Source organism: Petaurus breviceps, unplaced genomic scaffold (genome assembly GCF_028583685.1).
Source record: "Petaurus breviceps papuanus isolate PSGF00001 unplaced genomic scaffold, PetGlider_PUasm1.0 188, whole genome shotgun sequence".
Classification (NCBI taxonomy): domain Eukaryota; kingdom Metazoa; phylum Chordata; class Mammalia; order Diprotodontia; family Petauridae; genus Petaurus; species Petaurus breviceps.
Genome location: NW_027185804.1, coordinates 37,750,561 through 37,761,069, shown reverse-complemented (window position 1 = coordinate 37,761,069; position 10,509 = coordinate 37,750,561). Strand labels below are relative to the sequence as shown.

Here is a 10,509-nt window from a genome sequence, read left to right as displayed (position 1 = left end):
GGGGGGGGGGGGGGGGGGGGGGGGGGGGGGGGGCCGGCGCGGCGTTTAAAGGTCCGCAGCTGCGAGCCCCGCCCCCCGCCCGTGGCCCGCTCCCTTTAACCCGGCGCGGTCGGGCCTGGGCCCGCGCCTTGGCTTTGCAGACGGCCCGAGGTGAGAGCAGCCCCTCGCCGCCGCCATGGAGTCGCCCGAGGAGCCCGGGGCCTCGACGGAGGAGAACTACTTCGTGAACTACACGTTCAAGGACCGCTCCCACTCGGGCCGCGTGGCCCAGGGCATCATGAAGCTGTGCCTGGAGGAAGAGCTCTTCGCCGACGTCACCATCTCGGTGGAGGGCCGCGAGTTCCAGCTGCACAGGCTCGTGCTGTCGGCGCAGAGCTGCTTCTTCAGGTCCATGTTCACGTCCAACCTGCGGGAAGCGCGCAACCGCGTGATCGTGCTGCAGGACGTCAGCGAGGCCGTGTTCCAGCTGCTGGTGGACTACATCTACCACGGCGCGGTGAAGCTGCGCGCCGACGAGCTGCAAGAGATCTACGAGGTGTCGGACATGTACCAGCTCACGTCGCTCTTCGAGGAGTGCTCGCGCTTCCTGGCCCGCACCGTGCAGGTGGGCAACTGCCTGCAGGTGATGTGGCTGGCCGACCGGCACAGCGACGCGGGGCTCTACGGCGCGGCCAAGCTGTGCGCCAAGACGCACCTGGCGCAGCTGCGGGACACCGAGGAGTTCCTGCACCTGCCCCGCCACCTGCTCTCCGACATCGTCTCGGGTAGGCCCTCCTTACCCTCGTCCTGACCTTGCGCCGTGATCGGGGCAGCCGGGAAACATCCTTCCCTAGGGGGACCTAGCTCTGTTGAAGTGTTTGAAAAGAAAAACTTAAGAGGGAGTTGGCTGTGGGTGAACCCGCGGGTTCTAGGAGTCACAACAGAAACCTGGCTTTGCACACTCATCATTGTAAGTGGGAACCTTAGAGGAAGACTAGGGCGTGAAAACCCACTTTCAGCACACCAAGTAGATTAACTTTAGGCTGGATTTTTTTTTTTCTCCTCCTAAGAAAAAGGCAGGTAAATGTTGTGGTTTCTGGCACTGACACTTCTGGCTGTAACTTGTGGAATGACCGTGCCAACTTTTTTCCTTTGTTCCACCCCCACCCCAGATGGAGTCCCACGTTCCCAGAACCCATTGGAGGCAATAGAAACCTGGGTCAACTTCAACAAAGAAGAGCGAGAGAGTTTTTCAGAATCACTCAAGTCCAGCTTAAAGGTATGAAATTTCTGAGACCTACTATAATAATCCCCACATACTGCAGTCTCTCTGGCCTCCCTAGTGTAGTAGGCAAGAAGGACAAGGGAAGCCTGGCTTTACAGGACTCTAGGAGGAGATTGCACAGGAGAATGTGTTTATTGTCCCACATGGATAAAAAGCAATGGAACTCTGGTCTCATTCTCTTTTTGTGGCCAGTACTTGTTCATCCATGCAGCTACTCTCTAAATGTGGTCCTTCCATTGATGATTAGCAAACTTAGGAAACCTCTGACACAAGCACAGACCCTACAATTAACTCACAATCACAGTAAAATACCTGGAGATCTGAGTGCAATGAACTCTCTTCCTCTAGCATAAAAAGCCCTGAAAGGAGGAGAGTAAGGCTGAGGTTCCCCAGTCACTCCCACAGTGAGTTTGAGCAAGACAGCAGTGGGAAAAGGAGCTCACTGGGATCAGTGCTTCCTCAGCTAGAACCTAGGAATGACAGTGTTTCTGTGTTTTAATTGTGTGAACAGGAAATCGGAGAGAATGTACACATTTACCTGATTGGGAAGGAATCATCTCGAACCCATTCCCTAGCTGTCTCCCTTCGCTGTGCTGGGGATGACTCTATCAGTGTAAGTGGCCAAAACAGCTTGTGCCACCAGATCACAGCAGCCTGCAAGCACGGTGGCGATCTGTATGTGGTAGGTGGGTCGATCCCCCGACGGATGTGGAAATGCAACAACGCAACTGTTGACTGGGAGTGGTGTGCCCCCTTGCCTCGTGACCGGCTCCAGCATACCCTGGTTTCTGTTCCTGGAAAAGATGCCATCTACTCTTTAGGGGGCAAGACCCTGCAAGATACCCTCTCCAATGCTGTCATCTACTACCGGGTGGGAGACAATGTGTGGACAGAGACTAGCCAGCTAGAGGTGGCGGTATCAGGAGCTGCTGGGGCCAATCTCAATGGGATCATCTATCTACTAGGAGGTGAGGAGAACGACCTGGATTTCTTCACAAAACCTTCTCGGCTCATCCAGTGCTTCGATACGGAAATGGAGAAATGCCACGTGAAGCCCTACCTGCTGCCCTTTGCAGGCCACATGCATGCCGCCGTGCACAAGGACCTGGTGTTCATCGTAGCCGAAGGGGACTCCCTAGTGTGCTACAACCCACTGCTTGACAGCTTTACCCGGCTTTGCCTTCCTGAGGCCTGGAGTTCAGCTCCCTCCCTCTGGAAGATTGCCAGCTGCAATGGTAGTATTTATGTATTTCGGGACCACTACAAAAAGGGGGATGCCAATACTTACAAGCTTGACCCTGCCACCTCAGCTCTGACAGTCACCAGTGGCATCAAGGTGCTGCTTACCAACCTGCAATTTGTCTTGGCCTGAGGCCCTGCAGAAAGGAGTAGAGAACTACCATGCCTTCCTTTTCCCTGGGTCACTTCCTTCTCTTCCTCACCCTGGCCCAAAAGGCCTCATAACCCACTGTTCCAAGGAATCCTGTCTCTGAGACCACTACACTACCTTCTGCTGCTCACCAAGCCGGAGTAGGCTACAGTTCTCCTTGGGGCTTTCTACACAGAGGCATCTTGGAATTAAGGGTAGACTGGCCTGCTGTTTGCAGTCCCCAGGCACTCTGTGCTTGGTTTAGACAGAGCTGCTCCTAAATCTTTTTGGGACAGGCTTCCCTCTGGACAATGTTAAACGTAAAGGCCCCTTACCCTAGGGCCTATTCTTTCCAGGGAACTAGCGATAGGAAAAAAGTCGTGTCCTTGTGAACTAAAGAAAACACAAGAGTTTTCAGTTTTCCTTCAGGCTCTAATCTACAGTTTTAGTGAGGGATTCAGCCTCAGGTATTGTTTGGCTGCTCTTTGGGGACAACGATGGCTAGAATTCTGGGAATTCTCTGTGCTATCTTCAGATTTGTCAGAGTAAATGGCATTTATTTCTAGGTTACCCCATGACTATCTTTGGGGCAAAGATTAAGTTTCTGATCCATAGCAGAAATTTTTTCCAACGTGGAAATAGCCCCTGTTTTTGTAGAGGCTGTGAACCCAGGCAAAAGCCAGGACTGTTCGTGTAATAAAAGTCTTTGGTGGGATTTGTATGTGTTTGTGTCTACCACTGAATGGGTCACCTCCCAAAGCCATGTGACTACATGCCAAGACTTGCCAGTGTGACATTCTCTCTCATCCAAGATCAAGAGCTTAAAAAAGACATCTGTGAAGGTCAAGAACTAAGGTCTTTCTTTCCCCCTTCCCCAGGGTTAAGATCTAAGAAGAAAAATGTTTGGCACATGGGGCCTCCATATATACTTATCAAATAGAATTTTTGGCCCTTATGTAGTAAAAGATAACAATCCATTGAGAACTGAGGTTACACTTAGTTTCTGTTACAGCATGAACATTTTTCTGAGACTGAAGCAAAAGAAAGCAGACAAAAAGGATGGTTATTCATCCTTTGCCACACTTCTGGTAGAGCAGGATGTTTTTCTGTCTATTAAGGCTTAAAGCCCCTAGGGTCCACTGAATGCTTTTCTTTATTCTGTAATGACCAGCAAAGTCTTAAGAGTTCTTTCCAGTCCCCATATTTCATTCATTAGCTGGTACTTCTTGGGAAGCCTTAGTTTTTTCTGCTTCAGCCATGACCTGTTTGTGGAATTCCTTGAGGACTTCTACCTGCCGAGGTCGGATATGGATGTGGGAACGGATGTTGGCGATAGCTTTCATGGCCTCCTCTGGACTCCACTTGTATACCTGGAGCAAAAGGAAAGTGAGAAAGGCAATGAACGGAGAAGTGTCTCTTCCCAAGCCCAAAGATCAGGTGCTAAGGGCCTAGGGATTACTTTTCTCTCGAGTCATTTTTGAATTGAACTTTATTTAGATGTATTTTATGTTGCAGCTTTCTCTATGCACACAGTTTGAAGATTGGCTTGGATTTTCCTTGGCAGGTAAGTAGTCATTGTGTCTAATTTCATAAACTTGCTCTTGCTTTAACAAACCGCTATGGGCTGGCAGTACTGCAAAGCAATGTACCCTGGTCATGAAGGGGAGCCTGAACTGCCAGCCAGGTCTTTCCAAAATAAGGGACTGAGAGTTCTAAGGAGAGCCAGGCAAGACGGGAAATGTTTCTGTGAAATTCCTCAAGACAATTAAAAACAATTATTTCTGTCACTGCTTTATGTCCAGGCTGTTGAGTCAGATTAGAAATGGAGACAGCCAGGATGCCTTTGAAGTCCCTGCCTGATAGTTCAGGTCCTTGTCCTTCGGGCCTGTATTGTTCTCCTGAAACTCTTGAGCAGAAGGCATATATGAAGCATTTCTCCCACCTACAGCTAATTGGTAGAACCAGAAGAAGCCTGTGCTTGGACTCACTGCTGCCCTGAAAACACTGTCCTCTTTCTGCTTAAGTTCCGTGTGCTCCATCATTTCATGACATGGAAACACATTCATTCACTGCATAATCATTTGTTGAGTGACTTCTATGTGGAAAGCACTAGTAGGTGCTAGGAGAGCTACAAAGATAGGTAAGAGAAGTCCTCAGAACTTTCCTTTTTCTACTTGGGGAGAAGAAGCCTGAAGTGCGCTCTGAGAGACAAGCTATTTATCTGCCTTTGCTAGGTTTCTGACTGGCCGCCTTCTTTTGCCACAGTGGTCTATTAGTAAGCCAGTTCTGAAGTCTGATAGTGTCCCTGGAAGGGTTTGTGTGGAACTCTGCCCAGTCTCCTACCTGTATCAAATAGGCTGCCACCATGGTGGCACTTCGGGAGCGCCCAGCCTTGCAGTGAACATAGACGCATTTCTCCAGCTCCATGTACTTGAGTGTGAACTGGACACCTTTCTTGAGATTTTCCAAAGTTGGGACTCCAGTCATATCCACTGTACTGAGACGCAACTGCTCTACCCCAAGCTTTTTCCATTCCTGGAACCAATTCCAGCAGTAGAGAAAGAAAATGAAACAGACTGTGGGTGCTATTAGGGTGAACACACTAGGTTCAGCAGAATAGAAAAAGAAAGTGAAACATCATGTGGTTGTTGTGAGGGTGAACACGTTAGATTCAGCAAAACAAAACATGATGATTACCAGGGTTAACTTTAACGTTGTCTAAGTAAAATTTAACATTCTTTGTTCTGTAAAACAGGAGCCTTTTGCATAAAGGTCTCCAAGATGGCTGATCCTATGTTGTTGATATTTAATGAAAGAAGAGTTTACTCTTAACGGTGGAAACATTTTAAAGATTTAACACAATCTTTTTTAATGCCTCTCTTGGCTATTTTTATTTTGTGTTACAGAGTTTTCCACTACAGAATATCTAATAGCTTTAGAATTGTGTGATTCTGTCTTTGGATCATCCTGGCACCTGAGTGGTTTCTTGATTTATGAACTATCTTTAAAAAAAAATATTTTGAGTTCCAAATTTTATCCCCCTTCCCAAGACGGCATACAATCTGATATAGGTCATACATATACAATTGTATTAAAGATTTTTATGGAACTATTTCACAGATTCTCTAAACCTGTATGGAAGTATTCCCACTGAGGATTGGGGGGGAAATTAGAAAATTGCATTTTCAAAAAAAAAATCAACATACCAGTCTCTGCATATTATTTTTACTCGAAAAGACAGAAAATATGCAAAAAAAACAGGAAGGGCTTTTATAGAATCCTGGCAATTTTATTTTTGCTTTAAGACTTCTGATACTTATAAGTGAATACTTCATCAGGTCTCAGTCCTACTTGGAAAACCCTAAAACATGGCAAAATGGCCATAATTTTAGAACTTTGATTAAATGAACATAAAGCCATAAATAATACAATGTGTTATTTTGGATATTAATTTAAAAAAATTAATATTCATGTTACATAGGGTAATCAATCATGCTTTGTTTCCAAATCTGAACTTTGTAGAAATTGTATATCTCTTACATGCCCTACAACTGATAAGACCAATACATATTTTTAAGGTCAGGCTAATGATCTTTGAGGCAAATGCTCTTTAAGAAGTCCAAGAAGATCTCCAAACATTAAAAAACTGTGCTTTAAAATTACTCAGGTCTTTTGAAAAGAAATAGCTTTCCTTACGGAGTCAGCAAGCCAGAAACAAAATTTTAAATTGCGAACATGCTCATGTTAAGCACTCCCCGAATGGGCAGCCCAGCAAAGGCTGTATAGCTGAGGAATTGGCCTTGAGGCCACATGTGGCCCTCTACGCCTTCAAGTGTGGTCCTTTGAGTCAAGAATTGTTCTATATAACTTGGACTCATTTAAAGGACTGAACTTGAGGACCTGGAGGCTATATGTGGCCTCAAGGTTGCAGCTTCTTTACCCCTGCTCTAGAGTATTTCTGATTTAAAACATTCTCCACAGACTCATGTTCTCCCAAAACTAATATGGAGTAGGTTCTGATTTTATCACTTTATTATCACGAAGACATGTTTCTACAGTATAGGATCTACAAAGTCCTTGTAGAATCTCCAGATGTTCTAGTAATGGGTTGTAGAGATGATAAGAACAATCTGTAATCTGTCTAGTAAGAATGGTGAATCATCTTTTAACAGCCAGCATGGACCTAAATTTTGTTTAACAAAGGACCTGGTTTATATTCTCATCAAACAGTGCCAATTTTTTGTCACAGGATCTGAAATATTACATTGTGTACAACTCTGGAATAAATGTGGTCATTTTAAACTGTAACAAATTTGCTTTCAAAATGCCATTTCCAGATTATTCCGCTCCTACCTACAATCTAAACTGGTTAAATTTAAAAGGGAACAAGGACCTTAAGACACCCTTGATTTCTGTAAGGCAGAAGACAATTCTAACAGTATGGTCCAAGGTCAATCAGCACAGGACTGTTTAATTTCCCATAGTTCTGTAGGGTCTTATGGGCCTGAACAGTCTCCAGACCCTGTAGATATTCCTTCAGCCCAACTTTTTTCTTCTACCTCAATGTCTGAAAAACACCTCCAGGGTCCTGAGTGCAACTTGGGTAAGAGCAATGCTTGGCAGGTTTTGGTGGGATTTATTTCCTGAAGCCCTCACCTCAAAAGTGTTACACAGGAACCTCGTCTCATATTCTTCATTCATGGTGATCACTCCTCGGACATTCTCCTTCTCTATCAGCTGTAGAAAGAAAAAAGAAACCCAAGGCATTTTTCAAATTTCCCTCTAGCACTCTTTCTACCTTTTTGGGGGGTCCCCCATTATAGAATTTAGTAAGTTCAATCTCATTTTGCCAGTGAAAAAACTAAGACCTGTAGAAAGGATGTGACTTGTCCAGGGTTACCCAGTTTGAATAGCCAAAATTGAAAGCCAGGTTGTCGGACTCCAAATCTGATGTTCTTTTCCTGCACGGCCATATTTGCTTCTTTTAAACATTCGTCTTTGTAGGCTCAGCTCCAGCACCTGGCCTTGCCCACAGTAAAGGGTTGATAAATGTTAATAGAATTTGAGTTCGATGTGACCTCACAAGTCATTTAATACACCTCAGACCTGGAACTGGATATAGACTTGACAAGTAAAGTTCTTTCAGGAAGACCATTACTTCAGGAAGTTGACAGTCACTTTGGGCAGCTCTGAGGATTTTCTCTACAAGTTTAGTTGATTTCCCAGTAGCATATAAAGCTCCGAGAAGCCAGGGTCTTCCCGCCCCCCCTCTCCAGTCTTGTCTATATCCCCAGTGCCTTGCACAAAGCAAACTACTTATTCTATTGGATGGAGATGCCGGCAGTCCCGGGTGGCAAATGAGGCCCGAGGTTCAAATCCCACTTAAATACCGGTTTGACCAGGAGGACCAGACTCCCCGAGGTGTATGTGCACCCCCAGTCCCTGCCTGGCAAAGAACCTTGCATACATGTTTGCATGGGAACTGGACATGTTTGTTGACTGACCCAGCACAAGTTATTTCCTGTGTCCGGATCTCTAAAAATGAGAGGGCTGAACTCTAGGAAAGTGTAGTGAAATGAAGCCCTGGATTCAAATCTGCGCCTGTGAACAGGAGCGAATCACTTTGGCCTAGACGACCTTTAAGGTCCCTTCCGGATCTGGAGCGAGGACCTCGTCCCTAAAGATCCCGGCTTAGCTCCAATCCTAAACCCGGGCTTCGGCCGATCTCGGAGGCCCAGGCCGGCTCAGGCCAGCCCAGGCCTCGGTGGTCCTGCTCGGATCGGGCCGCCCCCTCCCCGGCCTCCATCCCACCCCCCACCTGGTGCGCTAGGAGTACCAGGAGAGGTCGCGCTCCCCTCGGGCCCTCCACCCGCTCAGCCCGCGAGCGAGGCTGCGCCAGGGCATGGGGCGCTCCCTCCGGGGGGGAGGGGGCAGGCTGCGCTCACCCGGTGCGTGAGGCTGCGCAGCGGCAGCGCGCCCAGCAGCACGGTGGAGTCGATGCGGTGGTACCAGTCGCGGTGCCCCGGTCCCGACACCTTGTCGCGCACTAGAGTGTACAGTAGCGTCGGGTAGAAGAGGATCCGCGCCAGGCCGGCGCCCAGCACCGTCGAGACCACCATGCCGGAGCGGGCCCAGCGCGAGGAGCTCGGGTTCTTGTTTAAGCTGGGATCCGAGCTCGGGCTCCCCGGCTGGAGATCCGGGCTCCGGCTCCGGCACCGGCTTGGTCTACGGACCCATCGCGGCCGCCGACCCCGCACCTCCCGAGCCACCTCCTCGCTAAACTCGCAGCTGCCCGATGACGTGCCCGGGAACCGCGACAGCAGACGAGGCGGCTGGGAGCCGTCCGAGTCCGCGACCGTGCCCAAGACGAGATTCTGAAGGGGCTGGGCGGCGGTCCCGGAGGGGAGCGAGGGGGCGGGCACCGGCGGCATGGGGGCGGGACCCGGAAAAGGAACGGACACGCCTTCCCCGCGGCCTTGCGCCGGCTCCGTCCAATGGGGAGGCCCGCCGGGAGAGCCCGAGGGACACGAGCAGGCCCGCGAGCCAATCGAGAGGAAGAAAGGCGGCGGCCTAAAAGAAACCGAGAGAAACTGCTGGCAGCAGGCCAGGGGCAGGCGGGGGAAGGACGAGGACGAGAGGAGGGAAGAGGCGACGGAGCCAGAGCGAAGGGTACCCGCGACTCGCGCGACCAGGGTTAAGCAGGTTTCCCTTAGGAGATTGAACACACTTGGGGATGGACCTCCGCCCCGGCTTCCTCTTCGGCCGAGCGCAGCCGATGTCTGTTTCTTCTGCTAAATAACTGTTCCGATAACTTATTTTATGTCCCCTCAGGGGAGAACCAAAGACTAGGCCCAGCTCCTTCACCACGATCTCTAGGCCCTTCGTCCCGGGTACCCTCCCTCCCCTGGGCGCTCTCTAGTTACCACCATCCTCCCGAAAACGTGAACGGAAAGAAGACAAGCAGAGGGAGAAACAGGACCCGTTCAGTGAACCAAAGACCTTCTATACACATGCCACAAGCTGGGTGCAGGAAACGTAGAGAGAAAAAAGACAGAGGCACCACCTCAAAACGCGCATGTTACTGGGGTGTGGTTTGTAGGAACGTGGTTGGGGGTTAAGGGAGAGATGGTAAGTACGTAGGAAAGGAGAAGCATGGGTTCTTGCCCATGGGAGATGGCTTCATTACTGTTTCGTCTTCCTGAAGAACAATTCAAACTTGATTTTATGTTTTTATTGAAGTCTCCCTTAATAAGAAAGAGTATTAAAACAGAGGAACAAAAATTAAAGAACGAAACAATCTGTAAGCAGTTGTTAAATGCCTATTACGCAGTGGGCAGTGGGGTTAGAAAAACAATAAACAGACCTGGTCCAGCAGGAACCCGTATTCTATCGAAGGAGAGGAAGCACAAAATAAATAGAAGGGCAAAGAAAGAGAACTATGAGTCAATAACATTTATTAAATACCTATTGTGTGCTAGAGTTACAAGTACAAAGAATGAAACAGTCACTACTCAAAAGCTTTCTTGCTAGCATCTGAAGTGCTGAGGGAGGGCTTTTCCCAGAAATGGCTCTTAACCTGAATTATGAAGGAAAAAGGGATTCTAGGAAATAGAGGCTTGGCAAAATAAAAAAAAAAAAAAGATTGCAAATTATTGTACATGTCTGTGAACTCATTTCCCTAAAAACATAAACTTATAAAACAGAAAAATTATTAATTACAGGACAAAAAAAAAAGGTTGATTCCTTATAATAGTACTCCAGCATTTTAAACACGACTAAAAAAAAGGCTCCAAAACTTGTATTCAGCAGCCTGCTAGATGGTTTCAAGTGCTGCAGTCTCTTAAAAGCTTACTATCTATTTAATCTTGGAGGAGTC

The 10,509-nt window shown here is 48.0% G+C and overlaps 2 protein-coding genes across 3 annotated transcripts in view; one reads left to right on the top strand and one right to left on the bottom strand.

Annotated features, from left to right (window-relative positions):
- KBTBD4 (kelch repeat and BTB domain containing 4) overlaps positions 1-3,348 on the top strand; it is a 3,665-nt gene extending 317 nt beyond the window's left edge. Inside the window, exons 2-4 of one of the 2 annotated variants that reach the window (XM_069091634.1) lie at positions 141-764; positions 1,152-1,258; positions 1,776-3,348. In XM_069091634.1, the coding sequence (XP_068947735.1) occupies positions 176-764; positions 1,152-1,258; positions 1,776-2,636 (1,557 nt within the window). In that variant the 5' untranslated portion in view covers positions 141-175 and the 3' untranslated portion in view covers positions 2,637-3,348. Of the gene's footprint in view, positions 1-64; positions 765-1,151; positions 1,259-1,775 lie in introns of those variants that run through there. The other variant, XM_069091635.1, reaches the window with a different exon arrangement.
- A 211-nt stretch (positions 3,349-3,559) lies between these two features.
- PTPMT1 (protein tyrosine phosphatase mitochondrial 1) lies at positions 3,560-9,420 on the bottom strand. The gene is made up of 4 exons (XM_069091638.1): positions 8,579-9,420; positions 7,290-7,370; positions 4,977-5,168; positions 3,560-4,003 (listed from the first exon to the last, which is right to left on the bottom strand). Exons 1-4 carry the CDS (start codon positions 9,062-9,064, stop codon positions 3,839-3,841), a joined length of 924 nt encoding a protein of 307 aa, XP_068947739.1. The 5' UTR covers positions 9,065-9,420; the 3' UTR covers positions 3,560-3,838.
- Positions 9,421-10,509: the final 1,089 nt, after the last annotated feature.